The 20,784-nt window shown below is 37.6% G+C and overlaps 1 protein-coding gene across 2 annotated transcripts in view; it reads right to left on the bottom strand.

The window, feature by feature from the left end:
- grapb (GRB2 related adaptor protein b) overlaps positions 1-20,784 on the bottom strand; it is a 37,584-nt gene that overhangs the window by 4,526 nt on the left and 12,274 nt on the right. For both annotated transcript variants that reach the window (XM_022686395.2, XM_022686396.2), the window contains exon 4: positions 2,706-2,874. In XM_022686395.2, coding sequence (XP_022542116.1) covers positions 2,706-2,874 — 169 coding nt within the window. The remainder of the gene's footprint in view (positions 1-2,705; positions 2,875-20,784) is intronic.

Here is a 20,784-nt window from a genome sequence, read left to right as displayed (position 1 = left end):
AACACAACACAAAGAAAAGCTATTAGAGAAGCCCCGAGGCTAACAGGAGCTTTACAGAAAACACGGGCTGGATTGGACTGATGTGAAATGTGAAGTGCTGAGTCAGAATCCTTTTCACGGTGGTGGTGAACTGAATCACACGTCTGAAGACGTGTTTAGTGGAATTTCTTCACTACAAGTTACGACATGAACTGGTTATGTTTTTAGTTTTTTTTCTATGAAGGAATCATCTAGTAACTTAAAAGTGTTAAACAAACCAAAATACTCTGTGATGAAGTATTTAGATTATCTTATGGTTTTTGAGTCTGGTAACTCTGAAGCTAGTGATGAACTTATCCTGTGCAACAGAGGTAACTCTTGCTCTTCCTTTGTTGGGGCGTTCCTGATGAGAGCCAGTTTCATCATAATGTTTCACTATTATTTATTATTTATATACTACATCGCCATGTTTTCTTATTATTTATGTATTATAACTGTTTTATTATTCGGTTCACATTTTATTTTTAAATAATGAAAAAATACACCGAATTTAAGGCGTGTCCAAACCTTTGACTGGTACAGTACATGGAGGATAATGTAAGGTAAAATATTGCCCAAAACATTTTAGCTTATTTTTACATTCATTTCTGTTTAACCATTAGTGGTTTTTGATTGAATAATAAATAAAAGGTTATAAAGTCGTTTCTAAAGTTTTGGGACTACAGCGAACCATAGTGAAAGCCATTATCCACAAATGACATGGTGAACCTTCCCAGGAGTGGCCGACCACCCAAAATTACCCCAAGAGTGCAGGGACAACTCATCCAAAAGGTCACATAAGACCCCACAACAACATCCAAAGAACTGCAGGCCTCACCTGCCTCAGTTAAGGTCAGTGTTCATGACTCTGACCATAAAAAAAACACTGCTGAGCAAAAAGAACATTAAAGACGAACTTTTAGTGTAGTTAATTTTGGCGTGGTAAACCACCTTCATTCTCCCACAGCTTTCTGAGATCCAGTCATTTTGTGCAGTTTCTCCAAACATGCTTTAGAATGGATGATATGAGGGCATATTTTACCCCTGCAGATGAATTACCCAGAGATTAGGTCTCGCTACAAGTTGTAAACAGTGGTTTTTAACAAGCTTTTTGTGCACTTTTAAGATTATTAATGCCTCGTTTTAAATGTCAGGGCTCTCTGGATTCTATCAATGAGGTGTGGAGCTACTTTGAGCTGGATAATGGTGTAAAAAGCGAATTTTATCTGCAGGGACAAAATATTCCCTATATTACCCATTCTAAAGCATGTTTGGTGAAACTGCACACAATTACTGGATCTTGGAAAGCTGTGGGAGAACGGAGGTGTGCTATTCTACAAAGATTAGTACTCTTCATCATGTTTTATTACACCCAAAATCAATTTTACACCAGAGTTCTCCTTTAAGGCTCATCTCAAATTTGCCAGATTACATCTTGATGATTCCCAAAATCTTTGGGAAAATACTCTTTGGACAGACAAGACAAAAGTTGGACTCTTTGAAAGATTTGGAAGGGTGTACAGTATTTGTGCTGCAGTTATGATGGCCCCTGATTCCTATTGTGCACCAATACTACAATAAAAAGCCATACCCTAGCTGGTAAGTAGCAATAGAAATAAACTGAGCTTGGGAAATTGAATTAATAAAAATTAAATGTACAAAGCCTTTGTCTGTAATAAAGCAACATTGAAACAGATAATAAGAAACACAGAGAACTGTAACTCTGTAACTATTTAAAGAAGTCTTTTCTTTAGAGAAATTACAGATGAAACCAGAGAGCGGTGAGTACTGTTTCCTACACCTTCAAAACCTCTTGGAAACTGAAGAAAACTGTTATAGGAAGAGGTCTGGCTGATCCACATGGAAACATCATCTTTAGTCTTTAGCTCAGCTTAACACTGGACTAAGCCTCAGTTTCAGCAGTGAAGAGAAGAATTAGAGGTCTGACAGGTGAAGAACTGCATTAATAAAGTCATTGCTATGATAAGAAAATAAAAAGCTACCTTGTCAGGGCCATACAGCACTGCAACTGGACAACTACAGGGATTGCACAGTGAAACAGAAACACCTGTCATTTTAGTGTGGGAGGTTTCATGGCTAAATTGGAGCAGCCTGGTGGCCAATCTTCATTAACTGCACATTGCACCAGTAAGAGCGGAGTGTGAAGGTTCAGTTAGCAGGGTAAGAGCACAGTTTTGCTCAAAATATTGCAATGCACACAACATTATGGGTGACATACCAGAGTTCAAAAGAGGACAAATTTTTGGTGCACGTCTTGCTGGAGCATCTGTGACCAAGACAGCAAGTCTTTGTGATGTATCAAGAGCCACGGTATCCAGGATAATGTCAGCATACCACCAAGAAGAACCAACCACATCCAACAGGATTAACTGTGGATGCTGTAAGAGGAAGCTGTCTGAAAGGGATGTTCATGAGCTAACCCGGATTGTATCCTAAAAACATAAAACCACGGCTGATCAAATCACGGCAGAATTCAATGTGCACCTCAACTCTCCTGTTTCCACCAGAACTGTCTGTCATCACAATAAATTATTGTGGTCTAAAACCAGGTGTTTCAGTTTCATTGTCCAAGCCCTGTGAATACTAAAGGTAAAACATTTTATAACTTTTGACTGGTAGTGTATATGCAAGTGTGTATGTGTATATATGTGTGTGCATTTTCTTACAGCAAGCAATCTCTCGGGCTCTCGTAAGAAGACGGTTCTCTCTTTGGCGATGCTGTTGATTCTGTAGAAATCCACCAGCTGGTTGAGCGAGCTGAAGACCTCGTCCCATATAAAGTACTGGCCTAGTCCATCCTTCAGAACCTTGAAGTGCTGAACATGGTCTCCGTAACTACAGGACACATGGGCGTGGAGAATGAGAGAGACAGAGAGAGAAAGAAAAAGAGAGAGAGAGAGAGAGAGAGAGAGGTCAGGGAGGTGACTGTTTACCTCAGTAATAATAAGAAGAACACCTGATTATCTGATCTTTATCTCTTTTAAATCTGGAGATCTAGAGAACACTGTATCAAATGTGAGAAATGATCAAAGGTTTGGCTCGGCACATGAGCTTGCCAACTTGGCTGGAAGTATTTTGCCCTTGAGTACTTTGGATTCTCTCTCTCTCTCTCTTTCTCTCTCTCTCTCTCTCTCTCTCTTTCTCTCTCTCTTTGTCTCTCTCTCTCTCTCTCTCTCTCTGTCTCTCTCTCTTTCTCTCTCTCTCTCTCTCTCTCTCTCTTTGTCTCTCTCTCTTTCTCTCTCTCTCTCTCTCTTTCTCTCTCTCTCTTTCTCTCTCTCTCTTTCTCTCTCTCTCTCTCTCTCTCTCTCTCTCTCTCTCTCTCTCTCTCTCTCTCTCACACACACACACACAGTGACTTACATTAAATTAACTGGAACTCTGCTCTATGCTTGGAAGTCGTAAATAAAGCCAAAGAAGGTTAATCATTATAATTAAATTAATAATTAAAGGCGAGTTTCAACTAATCCTCTCTTTGCTACTCTCACCACACTGATCTGTAAGATTTCCTAACATGATTAAAATCAATAAAATTTCTTTAAAAAATTATTGTTTGGGCAAGTACTGTAGATGCTCATTTTGTTTTATCAAGGTCTCAAACTAGACCTGGGGCATGTCATCATCTGTAATTAAGAACTATCAACTGAATCAAATTTCCAAGCTGTTGTGACCCCCGGTTATAATATTTATTTTTGTAATATTTGTCTTCTGTTGCTGCTTTGTGTGTATTTTCTTGTTTTTTGTCTGTGTAGTACCACACTTGGCCACTAGATATAGGCTAGAGCCTAGCCTGCACTCCCGCGGGACTGACAGGACCCTTCAGAATATCTTGCGGTGCTGGAGAGAATTTAATTGCTATTGGTAAGTGAGTTAAATCAGTCCAGGCGATGAAGGAGCAAGACCAGGTATACATGTAGAGAACCTGAGACAGACGTCCAACTAAGCTTCTTTAATATAGTTACATTCTACTAAAATATTTATTTTCAATGAGCATATATGCAGCTGAAACAGGGAGCTTAGTGCATCCCAAATGTATCAACATTAACATTTAAATATAACGTTATAGTCATATATATGGCTTTTAGAAAAATATGTATTGGGGAGGGGGAGTGGTGGGTAGAGCACTATAGGACTATGTGGTGAGGCCTAAGCTTCTGTTCTTAATGGCATTTTTCCCCTTACATTACTTTTACTTTTATACTTGAAGTACTTTTAAAACCAGACAGTACTTTTACACTTTTACTTAAGTTGATACTTCAACTTCTACAGAAGTATTTTAAACTCTAGTATCTAAACTTCTACCTGAGCCAAACCTGAACACTAGAAACTCTTTTTATTCCACTGACTGAATAAACAATGAATGAGCAGGTGTGCACTTCTGTGGTTTTGCCTAAATCCGAGCCAAATGTATTAACATGGATTGACAGTATATGATGTCATGTTCATGTCATGACGTAAAAAAAAAAAACAACCTGTGTGTGTGTGTGTGTGTGAGTGACTCACATTGCACTCTATGAGATTTAATCCTTTTCAGGACGTACTCACATTCAGATACATGCTCAGATATGCACAACACACACCCTTTTCCACCATACTCTCTTTCTTCACCTGCCAGCCCCACCCCACCACACCTGACAAGCAGCTTTCTCTCCATTTCTCTTACGTGTGTACACACACACACACACACACACACACACACACACACACACACACTCACACACACACACACACTTACACACACCGTGCTATAGGGTGCATTCTGCTTATTCAGACTGAGAGAGGAACTACCATTAAAGGACAGTGGGAGTGAGAAAGAGAGAAAGATTAGTATTTTTTGTACTTGTTTTCTGTATTTCTGTACATTAAGGGCACTATTTTATATAAACTCTATTCTCTATTATTAAAATAAATAATATAGTAATTTACACTCATCATCCAAAAATAGTTGCACCTATAAGGAAGTGTTGGATTGCAATTCTATATTGAAGTATGATACAGATTGCCAGGAACAATAAATGATTCCAAACTATTATGCAAATTGGATTTAAGTGTCATAACGATACATTTTTTGTTTCTTAATTAAACTCATGGATGCTATTGTGTCTCATGACCCTTTGGATGACTGAAATCAATCTCAGACACCTGTGATAATTAGTTTGCCAGGTGAGCCCAATTAAAGGAAGGATGTTATTAAGCAGGCCACGGGTTTCAAGCAACATGGGAAAGAAAAAGGATCTCTCTAATCCCGAAAAGTATCAAATAGTGCAATGAAATGTGGTATGAAAACCCAAACACAAAAACTTAAGCGTGATCATTGTTCTTTACAACCTATAAAATGTTTTGGAACTCTGCTGTGCATAATAAGTTGGAACAGTGCATTTTGAGTTTTTTTGATTTTTGAGGAATATACTGTTATCACCCGTCGATTTGTTCAATAAAATTTGATGTTTACTCTAACAGGTGATGACTTTTATTATACTGACTGTCATTTGCATCAACCATATAGGAAAATCTGGGAATAATATCATTTGCATAATAATTTGGAATGCAGTGTATAGCACACCGGTCACTTGCAGATCATGCGGCTGGATTTAGAGCGTGTTGGTGGGCGCAAAAAATATATATCCCTTAATTAATCATGGGTGTTTTTTGGGTGTAATGTGAAGTAAACCAATCAGTGAGGCAATTGTCATTCCCTTTAAGAGTCAGGTGAGCTCAGACTTTTGCACGTTTGTATCTTAACAGCGCAGCACTTTGTGCCTCTTAGCAGAGAATAGTGACCTGTGCGTTTCTGATGATGAAGCAATGTTATTTTATTCTTTATTCTGTTTATTGTTGAGTAAAAGTCAGGTTTGTGGGTTGTGGGTCTGTGTGTGTGTTTAATGTGTGTCTTTAACACTTCACTTCCAGACCACCACGCCCATCAGTGTATCATATTTTCCTAAATTATTTCTTAGCGGCGTAGGCACAAGGCGTGAAAATAGGCTGTTGACGGGGAGTAAGGTAGCAAAGAGCATCGTGTCGTGCCTTGCGCAGGGCGTACAATAGGGCCTATAGAATGTTATGAGCAACATCTATTAAGCTAAACATTCAGATGTATGGCATAGAGTTGTAGAGGATACCAACGGGGTTTTGTTAAAATCCATCCCGTGCAGCTTGAATATTCCTGCAGATTTTTTTCGATAGGGGTGGAGTAGGTGAACTGGAATTTCTATACATATATCCGCAGTTGAAAATTGTTTGTTCACATGGACAATTAGAGCCAGATGTCGCTGGTCATGATCGTTCATTACCACTCACTGAGCTGTCCACTGTGGGTGGTAATGCCTTGCATGATGTATTGGCAGTACACAAGTGACACTGTGAATCAAGTAACTTCAGAAATGAAATATCTTATCCATGTGGTTCCATATGAGGCTTTGCTCAAACTTCAGTGAAGGCCAAAGATTGTCGAACACCAAACGACGGTGTTCACATTGCAGAGAACCTCACCTGGTCCCTCAACACCAGCTCCATAACCAAGAAAGCCCAGCAGCGCCTCTACTTCCTGCGGAGACTGAGGAAAGCACATCTCCCACCTCCCATCCTCACCACAGAGGGACTGTAGAAAGCATCCTGAGCACCTGCATTACCGTCTGGTTTGGGAACTGCAACACCTCAGACCGCAAGACCCTACAGCGGATGCCGTCCGGCAGAAGATACAGGAGCATCCGAGCCTCCACTACTAGACTCTGCAACAGCTTCATCCACCAGGCAGTCAGACTTCTCAACACACAGAGACAGATCTGAACCCCACCCCACCCACCACTTACCCACTCACACAAAACTGAACTGAACACCCCACCCCCCCTTTACACACACAAAGACTGAACTTCACCCACACAAACACACCCACTCAGCACACAGAGACTGACTGGATTTTTTTCCTTTCAGCAATATTTGCTGCACTCTTAAAAACTATAAACTCTCTACCTCAGTAACTGCTGTGATTATACATGTTCTATATGTTACAGTATGTTACACATCTCTGCACCTTATCCTCACTAAACACTCTATTATACTGTATCAGTACTGCACTGTCCTTTCTTTAAATTGTCTTGTCTTTTGTATTTATTGTATTTATTGTTATTTAGTGTTATAATTTTATAATTTTATGTTGCACTGTCGTCACTCCTGCACTTTATGTTGTCTATTGCTTGTTGTTCTATGTTGCACCATGGTTCCGGAGGAACGTAATTTCATTACACTGTGTACCTGTACTCAGATGTAATGACAATAAAAGCCTCTTGACTTGACTCTTGATGTTTGAAAAAGTCAAAAAACAGGCTGGCCTACCAAATACTTCTCACCTGCCAGCACACGTATAATATCCAATGTTTTTTTTAACATATTTATAACTTATTATAACTTTTCGACCCTTACTTAGCGGGTCTGGTGTTTGGTGAGCAGGCTGAGGAAGGCCTAAGGGCTGAAACATTCGTGTTTTATCTGTGAGTCAAATAAATACATTGGATATTATATGAGAATAAGAGGTTTGCCATTGGCAAATGTTTCATTGGTGCTACTCACATACTCAACTCTGCTGCTCCTCCCACAAATGCATGTTCCTTAAAAAAATTTAAATGGGAAATTTACAGGTTTTCCAACAGTATAAGATTTATTGCCAAGAAGCATTGTTGCAATCAATCAATCAAAGAATCAATCTATCAGACACAAATTTCTTTACTTTTTGTGCTAAGTTTAGTTTAGTATTGGTTAGTTTCTAGTACTAACCAATAAACAGCAGAATAGATTGATGTATTAAAGCCAGCTTGATTTATAGACAAACTACAGATGTTTCTCTGCATTCTTGTTAACTAATTGAAACTTCCACCTCTGGTTCTGCCTCTTTGGGTTACAATGTCTGGGTTAAAATAGTGAATTTATCAGAGACAGCACCTGAGTCAGCATCTATCACTCAACAAAAGCAGTTCCAGTAACTTTACTCAACCACTGAGACGCCCTAACGCTCAGTTTCCTGTAGCAGCAGGTGCAGCTGATTTAGTGGGATTGTATTGTAATTTCTTAAAGGCTTGACTTATAATCAGTTAGTAATCTGAAGGCTTAGGTCTACTAGTCTGCAATGCAGAATTGTATAGGACTGAACAAACGTCACTGCTCAAATGGTAAAATCTGCTGCCAGTAATCTTGGCCCATAGTTTTTGACATATTTCAAAATGTGCTCATTTGATTTGTGTGTCATACTGATGACACATGGGCTTGAATAGACATTTTTATGCATGCAGTTGTATTCGTACAGTAACTATTGTGGCCAAAATACTTCAAAATCTAAGGCACTAAAAAAAAAGATCAAACTTCTGTAAATATTAAATATCACTCTTTTCATTAAAACACAGATGCTCTAAACTACCTAAGACTTACCCCGTCCTGACTTACTACAGTTACTGCTTCATTACTCCACATGGTGGTGCTAATCAAATGAAAAGGTTAAACCTGTGGTGAAGAATATTGGTTGTCAAATTTTGTAAAACTTACACCTTAAAAAACATAAAAATCCCCCCCATTTTCTTTTCTTTTATTGATTTAAATATCTTTAGCACTAATTATTGGAACACAAAATATGTTTGGTAAGCTCATTGACCCTTGACATACTGACACGGGTAAATCCAATTAAGAGAAAGGGTTCTAGTTCAGGCCTGAAGTGGTAGGCCAAAAAAAATCTCAGGTTAGCAGAGGAGAAGGATGGTAAGAACAGTCATAATCAACCCACAGACCTCCAGAGCTCCAAAGACCTACATCATCATCCTGCTGCAGATGGAGTCACTGTGCATCATTCAGCTATTCAGAACACTTTACACAAGGAGAGGCTGTATGGGAGAGAAATTAATGCAGAACAAGCCTTTTCCAAACACACGCCACAAACAGAGTCGCTTAAGGTATGCTAAAGCTAAAGCACATTTAAAAGTCAGCTTCAATTAGGCATAAGGTCCTGTGTACTGATGAACCTAAAATTGAGTTATTTGGAGGGGGTTGTTTATGCATGAATGAAAAAGATTACATCGTTCCATGACAAACCTTTTACTGCTCCCCACAGTAAAATTTGGTGGTGGTTCATCATGCTGTGGGGCTGTGTGATCAGTGCAGGTACTGGGAATCTTGTTAAAGTTGAGGGTCTCATGGATTCCAGTCAATATCAGCAATTTCTTGGAAGCTATAGGAAGAGTTTAGAGTCTGTTATTTTGGCAAAAGTAGGATCTACTAAATATTGATGTCATTTTTCTGTTGGGGAGCTCACATTTATGCACCTGCCTAATTTAGTTTAAAGAATTATTGCACACTTTTTGTAAATCCTATAAACTTCATTTCACTTCTCAAATATCACTGTGTTCATCTGCTATATGATATATTTAAATGAAATTGCTGATCTGAACAACCAATGATTTATAAAGGAAAATCATGAAACCAAATGAAGCCCAAAATGGAGGATTAGCCATAACGGCTAACTGTTTTCTGAGCTGAATTAATTTCTATGTTTTTATAACCGATGGATGTCACTGTTCTGATTAGGTTATCCTATGTTCTCTGTTGCCAACATAGCAATACACCAGAAATACAGTAGAAACATACCTAAAATGGAAAAAAGCATATTGACTGATGCTACAGAGTAATGTGAAAATATTTTACATGAATATGACAATAATTATACAGTGTTTTTAAGTTTTGTGAGCATTTTCTGCCAGTTTTTCCACCTTGGGGAGGGTTTTTTTATACCAAATGGTTAACTAGTAAATATGATCGTACTTTGTTTGGGTGATGGTCAGAAGAATACATGCCCACTTAGCATGTAGGTCAATAAAATGATCAAAAAACAAAACTAGGAACTGTCACAAAGACAAACTATTTAATATTAGTCAGCAAGCATTAGAGTAAAATTATATAAAATCTTATTAAAAACTGTGTTTATACACACACACAAACTTGTGTATCATCTACAATTCTGCATTTACAAATGAAATATCCCAGTGTCCCACACCACTCAAATGCACCATTACATAGAGTAGTTAGTTTTGTTTAGCCTGTAGTGGGAAAAGCAGAGCCACTGTTCTTTCTTTCACAGTCAGTGGAGCATCACAATGATTTTAAAGCTGTGATTTTAGAGTAAATATTCCACATAATGTTCCTTTATATAACAGGATTGAGGAACTTAAAGCTGGACCATCTATTTACTCCTGACTGTTTAAGGGTTCAGTGAGTTGAATAGTAATCTCATAGGTTTAAATATACTTAAAAAAGGCTAAAGGAATTAATTCAAACCAGACAAAGTAAATAGCAACCACCTCCACCTTAGCCCACGGCTGAGAGTAAATTCCACTGAAGAACCAGCTTAGTTTAAGGCTTCTCTGTCATTCATCCCAGAATTTCATCAAAGCTTAGACAGCAACATGTGATTAATGATCCGGTACATCCATGGATCTTCGTATTTGACTCAAGAGTCTTTTAGCCAAAGAGTGGTTTAGCCAAAAATCAGATTTCATCATCTTTCATCTTTCATTGCATCGTCTTATGCCGAAGCAGGAAATTATGAAATCTGATCTGCCAAAACATATTTGTGCTTAGCAGTCAGCAATCTCTCACCAAGAGGTAAACTATCCAAAAGCAGTTCTTTCATTGGGTAGTCTGAAGTAGAGATGGGACCGATCCGATACAATTGACGTGATTTAATGTATCGGATTCCAGTTCCACAGTTTACCCTAAACCCCTAGAAGCTTTAGTCTGCGGCTGACTGAGTAAACTTTAGCTGACAACTGAATTCTGATGTTGTAAAGATATTAACGTTACATGCTAGAGTAAACTATAGTCATAATCCACATATCCTATGAAACCACAGAATCTACAAACACTAACCAGCACAAACACACCCATCTACTGTTAAAAACAGTGATTAATTTAGTTCGAAAATACAGTTAGCATCGCAGGTTAGTCTTTAGCCATCTCCATTAACATCTGCAGTCTGTTAGCCTAGCTAGCCTCGGCCCATCAGCTCCATTCCGGCGTTGTGAATGTAATAAATAACTATCTTGAGTGAACTACAGCCATAATCCACATCTAATATCAAACCACAGATCCTACCAACCCTAACCAGCACTAAGAAATCAATCTGTTATTAAAACACAGTGATTAATTCAGCTCGGAAATACAGTTAGCGTCACCGGTTAGCCATTAGCATCTCCATAAATATCTGCAGTTTGTTAGCCTAGCCCCATTCAGCCAACAGCTGCATTCCGGCATTGTGAATGTAATAATTAACTAAGTAAAGTGAACTACAGCCATAATCCACATCTTAAATCAAACCACAGATCCTCCTCACTCTAACCAGCACTAAAAAATCAATCTGTTATTAAACACCATTGATTAATTCAGCTCGGAAATTTGCCGGTTAGCTGTTAGCCATTGCAGCTAATGCACAAGGCTACATGTCAAAATAAAAGCCTCCTGCACAACCAGCACAAAAAATAGTATAGAGCCCTGTATTTAAAATGTAACATATTAAATATTTATTTTTTTGTAATATTTAATAAAAATGTAAATATAAATTTTTTTATCTATTTGTATATAAAGTGTGTTAAATAAATTACTTTGGAATACATTTACATTAAATGCATTTGTACATATTCTTCAAAGGGCTGTTTGATCTGTTTCAGTCTCATATTGTAACCTTAATCATAGTACTAATAATACACTAAAAGTATCGGTATTTGTATCGGTATCGGCAGACTTATATCAGTTTAATATCGAAATTGGATCGGAGTTGAAAAAAGTGGATCGTCCCATCACTAGTCTGAAGAGACAGTTAGCTTTTTTCATTGCCCCCAATCAGTCCCCAAAGTTTATTAATAAAATAGATTTGAATTGGGCATTTTCTAATGGGATTATATTCATTTTGGGTTTGTAAAAGAATGAATCAAGACTGACAGAACAGTTTTGTGTTTGTTAAACAAAGAATTACTTGAAAATGTAATTAAAGCTTAGACAGCACTATATGATCTATGATCTAACACATCCATGGATCTTTGGAGGTGATAGTTTTAAAGCAGTGGTTTAGCATCAGACTCAGATTCCATCATTTTAGTCTTATGTCGAAGAATAAGAAGGAAATGATCAAATCTGATCATCCAAAAATGTCTTCGAGTTCATTGTAGAGGCATGTGTAGTAGTCAGCAAACTCTCACCAAGGGGTAAACTATTTAAAAGTAGTTCTTTTATAGGTATACTAAAAAGACATTTAGCTTTTTCCATTGCACCTACTCAGTTCTCAAAGCTTATTAATAAAACTGTTTTATAGAGCTTTCTATAAAGGGATAATGTGCATTAACTTTTAACTTTGCAAAAATAATGAATCAAGACAGATAAAACAGTTTTGAGTTTTTTAAACTAAGAAGCTTTCTTTAAAGCTAATCATTTACCCAAAATGATTTATGATCTGGCACATCCATGAATCTTAAACTAAAAGAAAAAAACAAAATTGCAATGTTATGTTTTAATGTTGTGTAAAACCTTTGTTTTATATGTTGGTCTTTTAAAAGTAATGAAGTGAAATATTAAAAAAAGTTTAAACATGTCTTTTTTAATGAAAAACGAGTGAATTATCCTAATAGGTTCCTTACCTAGGAGTTAAGGAACACTATTAGACTAAATATTGATAGAATAATTAGTAATGGCATTAGTAATGAAATATTTACATTGCTTTTTATGAGTATGACATATTTTGGATAGTTAAACATGCACCGGGTTAAATTGACCCGGGAACATCATTGCTTTTTTTCTGACAGATGAACATAACAGGAGAGTTAGATTGTTTAAATAGAAATAATAATGTTCACAATTAGCACTATGATAACATGAGTATTACCATTCTCTATATTCTCTATATTTTTTAGCTACAGAAATCTTTTATTTCCAGTGTAAAGCTAAAGAAACTACCTTTAGAAAGCAGATATGTCCCAGCTAAACTTGGAGTAATGTGGAATTGTATAAAATTGTGTGCTTTTTGCCCCCTAAAGGAAGCTCTGTGTGCTTACAAATTTTAACTAACTCCAACATTCGTTTGCCTGTGGGAGCTTTCCGCTTCTCTAAGCCTTTCATCATGGGAAGTCCCATTAGATGGCCCCGAGGAACCCTGCAGTTATCTTTATTGTTCACACACAAATTTACTTTCTCTCTTTATCTCTGTCTCTGACTCATTTATGAGCGCCTGACTCATTAGTGCCAGCTCATACAGCAGAGCTCAGACAGTAGACGACACTCAGTCAATATTGAGTCAGCACTGCTGGGTTTATACCCGCTGATCCGGCGTTCAGTCAGGGCTGCTGATGGAAAATCTCTTTGTTTCGAGACAGCTGTGAGATGTTGTTCATCACTGATACTAATTGCACTGACTGTATCTTTCTTGCACAATATTTGACCAGAGTGAGTTCCCAAGCATTTGTTTACAGTTGATGTTGAAGTTCTGTAGAAATCTCAATATGTTCATGAACTGAAGGTGATCCTACATTGCAAACAAATCATGACCTAGATATCGCCCACAAAATGTACTACCTTCATCTATATACTATATATTAGGGGCGTAACGGTACAGAACATTTACGGTTCAGTTCACACCTCGGTATAAACCCCACTCCACAGAGAGAGAGATGACCCGAGTGAGAGAGAAAGAGAGATGGCACGAATGAGAAAGAGAGCGAGAGAACAAACGAGAGACAGTACGAGCGCCTAACCCTGCATTCACACTGGAAAGCGACAGGTGACCATTCATTTCCTCTGATAACCCCCGTACTGTGACGGTTTGTAAAAAATACACATTCCACTATATTTAATTGCTAAAAGTATCTGCTCACCCAACCAATCACTTCCAAGCACTTAGGCATGAGAAGTACAAACATTTGTGATTAAAGGGGTCACTCTCAGGTGAAGAAGTTTCCTCACTTACTAAATATTCCACATTCAACTGACAGTGGCTGAGAACTAAAACAAGATGCTTATCCACATTAAATCAATCACGACACAACCACACTTCCTGTGGCCTTTGGCTTTTAGATTAGCTCAGAAATAGTGCATAGAGAGCTTCACAGATTGGGTTTCCATTACCGAGCAGCTACAGTGGCATGAAAAGTATTTGCCCCTTTTCGTTGCCATACCTTTTTGTCATACTGATATTTTCCAATTATCAAACAAACTTTAATTTAATACCAAAGCATTTCAATCAGACTTTGGCTAGACCACTCAAAAACCTTTATTTTTTTTTTTTTAGGCCTTTTAGAGGTGAACTTGTTTGTGTGCTTTGGGTCATTGTCCGGCTACAGAACCCAAGTACGCCTGAGCTTGAGGTCACAAAAAGATGGCAGAACATTCTCCTTTAGGATTGTCTGTTAAACAAAAGCAAAGCAGCCCCAGACCATCACACTACCACCACCATGTTTTATGTTTAGTATGACGTTCTTTTTCTTGAATTATGTGTTAGATTTACGACAGATGTAACGGGACACACACCTTCCAAAAAGTTCCACTTGTCATGTCATGTCAACACCACTTAGTGCACAGTGTTCACTCAGAAAAAACACTTTAGAAATTACCTTTAACACAGGCCTGCAGCTTAAAATCACAAGCAAAATCAGCTTTTTTAAATCTGTAAATCTGACATTTTGAAATAAATCCCCCACCCAAAAGGGATAAATGCTAGTTATGTGGCCTCAGCCTTGTTAGAAAAGTGTTGCCATGGCTCTGCATAGAGATAACAGAGGGTAAAGACTTCATTGTTGTTGGAGACAAAGTTGTTAAGCTTGTTAACTTCTGTCATTTGAAACTTGACCACTGGAGCTTCTGGTCATTGCTAGGTTACAGAAGTGTAAGCCCATCTGATATTGTCAGATATGCATTTGAAATAAAATCCAGTGTAAGTTCTAGCAATAGACCCAGTGCTGAACTTGTCATCTCTCAACCAATCACCTGCTTCTACCTGCCTGTGAATGTTGTGACTCTTTTTGTCTCTTGTCATTTTCAGATGTGACTTTCTGTTTCCTTTTTTCCCAAAGTCTCCAGGATGGTCCAACCAGTTACCCAGATGGAGGGCTCCATCCCTCTGCCTTCCAAGCTCGGCAAGATCTGCATTGGTCCAGGCACAACCAGACCTGGGCTGATGACGGAGCCTTTACTAAAGACTTTCCAGTATGTTCCAATTTCCTTTTCTTCAAATTTATGGAGATGTAGGCCCAATCCCATTCCATCCCCAGGCCCTATCACCATGTTTGGTGCGGTGCCTTCACTCCTAGGGTTAGGGTGCACAGATTCTTGTTAGGCCGGAGGAGTAGGGGGAAGTGTTAGGGCTACATGGCCCTTTAAAAGCAGAGATTCTTCAGAGGCACACTCAAAACAGAGGCATATCATTCTGGGTCAGCTGATTTGATGTACATGTTTTGGACATGTCATTCTCTTTTCCCCTTCTGGCAGTCATTTTTTAATCGTTTTTCATCATCCCATCCTGGTTGAAAGATATATTGAGCTGTTTACATTTAGAGAAAATGAGAAACACATTGAATGGAAACAAAAAAATATTTGATTAAATACGTTTCTGGCTTTTATTTCTGATTATCAAGAATTTAGTCTATTGTTTTTTAATGTAGGTTATGTTGTGGGAAAGGGGGGGAGGGGGGAACGCAAGTTTTTGTACATTGGTTGTATGACTTATACGTACATGTTTTATGAGAAAATTCCTGTGTAATTCTGTTTTCTTTTTTCATATCTCTCCTATGAAAGTATAATAAATATATTTATTTTTTAAAAAGGGCTATGAGAATCACTGGCAAGATGGCGACACAAGTGACCAAAGAAACCTATGAGTATTTTCCTTGTTAAAAATACTAGAGAATCTATATTCGTATTGTTTAATGTGTAGTTTTAGCATGAACTCACACAAGGCACGGTTTGGTTGAATCATGCTGGAGCACGGTTCTGCCCCCTCCCCACTCCCCCACTGGCCTGCACTCACACTGTGTTTAGACAATCCGTTCCCGAGCACGCTTACGTCACTCACTGCTCAGTGTGCTTGCTGGTGTTGTGCTTAATTCAGCACCCCCGCCATGAAAAGCACCCTCTCTCTGAAGCGCGTATGCACCGTCTTCTTGATAAAAGTGGAAACAATCCACTTTAACTTGCAGATTGCCTAGTGTGAGTACCCACTAATGTTTTATGACCATTTTATTCATAACAAGCATAAAAAATGAGGTCTATGTCTTTCTATGTTTTATGTTCCACCTTAAATGGTGCAACAGATAAAGTGGAAGGGAAACATAAAATTAGTAAAGCAGCTAGGTTGCTAAACTTCAGTGCTCCACTGCAACCACATCAAAATCAGGAGTTTGGCAGGCTTACCTACAGGATCTCGAAAACAAGGGGCACAAATTAGAAATGGGATTTGGTCTAAATATCTCTTTCGCACTCTTGCCACTGTAGTCGTATTGGTAAAAATGTTGTTTAGAGGAGATCCTTTTACTCACAGAATGCCTCCTATTCATCACTTTGAAATATTGGAAATAACCATGGTGTAAAGCACTTTTTAACACCTGCCCACCCTAAACGACTTTGTTTACGTCTCCACCACCAACACCAAATCACAGATGGTTTTTCAGACACTCTCTGGGCCAAGTTTAGTTTTACCAGCTGTCCAAAAAGAACTTTGTGTCTGAGGAACAAGCTGTTTCACTTAAGTCCTGCTTTTACAATGGAGCCTTGGTTTCTGTAGTTCCTCAGTCGATTCCGGTTGTAAAATTAGCCTCTCTTAACGCTGTAGATACATCAATCTTTAATCCCCATTAGCACTGTAACTGTGTTGATAGCACACTCAGCACTACTACTGTGGTATTAATACTATTAATCTATTGCAGCTTTAAATTTGACCACCATTATTAGCATAGTGTTAGCATTGCTATTGTTTCATTAGCCTTGCCAACCCCTTTTGGTTCTGTCATCCATGAATATTCTTGTCTCTTGCTACTAGGCTATAAGGTTATTCATTATACATTACATTACTTCCTTGTGGGACACATGTTAATTATTGGGTTCTAGGTCATAGGTAGGTCAGAGAAGTTAAAGCTGACTGATACTTCCATAGCATTTTTAATATCTCATAGCTATTTGGGATTGGTAGGACCTAACAAGTATTAAAACTAAACTTTGTCTTTGTACAAGTTGTTTTTGCTAGTATATTTGGTAACACTTTCTATGAATGTCAACTTTATTAGACTCTATAACTACATTCATAATATATTATAATGAATTCATAAGGCATTGTAAACATGGCTATAAATATTTATAAAAATGCCTAACCCATTATAGCCATGTTTATTAAGCATTATGACTTGTGATTATACTACATTATAAGCTATGCCTATGATAAATATGTTAAAATAGTATATATCTATCGTTAATAATCCAGTCCTGCAATAAAAATGTCTGTTACTTTACTTAGAGTGCACCTGTTATAATACATTATAATTGACAATAACTAATATTATATTCAAGACAAGTATTATTCATGGTTAAAATATATTTATAGGATTATTGAGGGTGTGTTTATAAGTTGGAAGCTTTTTTAGTCATGATACAAGTCTACAAGCTGGAAGTGAGTTTCTTGGTATTAATGTATAACGTTATAAACACAGCTTATAATCACAGTTCATGATGCATAATAAACATGGCTATGATGAATTATAGAGTTTTATAAATATGTATAGCCATGTTTATAATGCCTTATGAATGCATTATAATGTGTTATGAATATGTTTATAGAGTCTTATAGGGATGACAATCATAGAAAGTGTTACCGTATATTTTAACATATAAAAATTATTCTTTCCATTTGGGATCAGAAGGACCCAATTAGTCCAAAAATAAAATGTTAGCTTTTTAGAGTATGTATCATTTACTTACTCTAAAAAGCTAACATTTTATTTTTGGACTAATTGGGTCCTTCTGATCCCAAATGGGGAGAATCATTTTTATCAGATTCAAACCAAAAAATGGATGAGAATTTTAACCTAGCCTATGTCTGCACTGGACGTAAAAACTTTTGACTGGGATTCCAGACATTTTGTTATCAATCAGTTGAGTATAATGCTGTCAGGTTGCCCACTAGATGGTACAGTCAGTGTCGCCATGTTAGACCAAAGGGTAAACTTTAAAAAATAATAAGTTTTATGGTACAGAGAAGCAGAAATGTAATCTCCCCATGTGCAGGGTTTTAAGGAGAAATGGACTAAAACACGATGTGCGAAAACACTATTTGATCCCAATATAATTTGATCATTTAAGATCTAAAACAGTTTAAGACCAAAACGAGTTTATCTATCTATCTATCTATCTATCTATCTATCTATCTATCTATCTATCTATCTATCTATCTATCTATCTATCTATCTATCTATCTTATCTAATCTATTTGGGATTAGTAGGACCTAACAAGTATAAAAACTAAACTTACGTATTTAAAGCATAGCATCATTGTCTCCAAATATCACGGCAGTAGAACCATGCTCTATGATAATAACCGCAGCGACAACCTCCTGCTAGTAGCAGTTACAAATGACTCAGTCATAGGCGTAGGAACCGGGGGGGATGGGTGGGACATGTCCCACCCAATATTGGAAACAGGTGGATTTGTCCCCCCCAAAAATTATATCGTTTCGTTCAGATCAGCTGTACTATTAATGAGGAGACAGACCGGACCAATCACGGAGCCGGTTCAGGTATTAAGTCCCGCCTCTCAGCACAAACAACCAATCAGCTTGCTGGTTTTGCGGCCCGCGGTGTGCTAGTGGGGGAAGCCCCGCCCCCTCGCTGTGAGATTTAGCAGCGGGATCGGGCTGCAGCAGCTTCAGCTGATTAAGATCTGGATATACGGGGATTTTTCTAAAAGAAAGGTAACGGTAGGCTAACCACATAAACTGTGATGATATGTTTCTGATAGCTGGTTAAAAATACAAGACTCTAAATCAGCACACAGTTTAAACCCACTGTGATTAATAAACTGCAGCTGTGTGAGTGAGTTAGCTTAACTTTGGAATTAGATAGATTGGAAGTCAACGTTAAAGAAAAAATAAACTATATACGTAATGTTCAACTTGCCCTGTACCTGATCAGCTAATTACTGTTTCATATTTAAACTGTCTTTATTAATTTAGGATTACAGGATTTACTGTGAGCAATAATGAACAAAAATTCATTTAGTTAACTAGTTATCTAGAAGCCAGATGTAGTGGATAGTCAGAATTTAGTACAGTACTTTATCACTGCCCCAAAATTGTGTTTTCCACCTGATCCAGCTGATCAGCTAATAAACAGTCATTTACTGAGTTTACTGAGTTTAATCATGTATATCCAGCAGTGCATTAGACACATCATACCACCACTTACTTTATTAAATGTCTTTAAAGCAGAGAAAGCTCTAGAATATGTAGAACAGTGTTAATATTCAGTAGAATATGTAAGAACAGGGTTCACAGTAAGGCCACATGTCCTGACGTTTATAATTAAAATCTTTATGAAATGTAAAGTTACATTCTTTTACATAAAAGGACACCAATCTTTAGAAGAGCTCTTAATAGAAACTAGAACATGTTTAGGTTGTAAAATCACCTTGTTAACTAATAAAAAACAAAATACAGAAAAAAAAAATATTATTTGTGATTAAAAGTAATTTCCACAAATGTTGTTCTAAGAAACTATAGGGTGGACTTGGGTTCATATTGGCAAATGTGTCCCCCCCAATATCAAACCTGCTCCTACGCCCTTGGACTCAGTCCATTTGTTTTCCCTCTCTTCACTTTAAGAGACTTGCTACACCACAGTCACACAGTCTACAGTTTCTACACTCGTGACTGTCATTAGCTGCAGACTCTCATTATTATAACTTAAATTATTCAAGTTTTTGTAGATTTATGTGGATGTAGATGTAATTTAATATTGAATGGTGATTAAATGGACTCCTTACATTATAACCTAAATATTTAGGAGGCAATTTGAATTTAGAGCTAACCTAGCTAAGCATGCTGTGCTAATTTAGCATCATCAGAAAAAAATAAACATGTCTGATTTGCAGAGCTGCCACCTTTGTCCATTTTTTGCGAGTCCTATGAGGTCATAATAGAATGTTTGCAACACTAACGAAGAATCCACTCACAGGATACTGCTACTTTCTTTTCTGAAGCATGTAGCTGGTTGCTGTGGCTTTGATAAGTGGTTGAAAGGTGGTTGCTATGGTGTCGCTAAGTGGTTCCTATTTTGTTGTTAAGTGGTCACATAGTATTTCAAATTTCTTCTGTGAAGTTTCTTCGAGGTTGCTAGGTGGCTTCTAAGGTGTTGCTAAGTGGTTATAGTTTGTGGAAAAGTGGTCAATAGTGTTATATGGTATTGCAAATAGATTTCTATGGTATCCCAGGAGGCTGATATGGTGTTGTTAAGTGGTTGTTATAGTATTCCAGCTAATTTCTGGAAAATTGCTTAGAGGTTGCTAGGTGGCTGTGATAGTGTTGCTAAGTGGTCAAAAGTGTTGCAAAGAGATTATTAGTATTTATATCGTAATTTAGGTGGTTGCTACATTTTTGCTGAGTGGTTGATATGGTGTTGCTATGTGGTTGCTAGGTTGTGGCTAAGCGTTCAATAATTTAACAGTCTGTATGGAAATAATTATCTGCTTTG

Source organism: Astyanax mexicanus, chromosome 21 (genome assembly GCF_023375975.1).
Source record: "Astyanax mexicanus isolate ESR-SI-001 chromosome 21, AstMex3_surface, whole genome shotgun sequence".
Lineage (NCBI taxonomy): Eukaryota > Metazoa > Chordata > Actinopteri > Characiformes > Acestrorhamphidae > Astyanax > Astyanax mexicanus.
The sequence above is the reverse complement of the archived record's forward strand: the minus strand, read 5'-3'. Positions and strand labels throughout refer to the sequence as shown.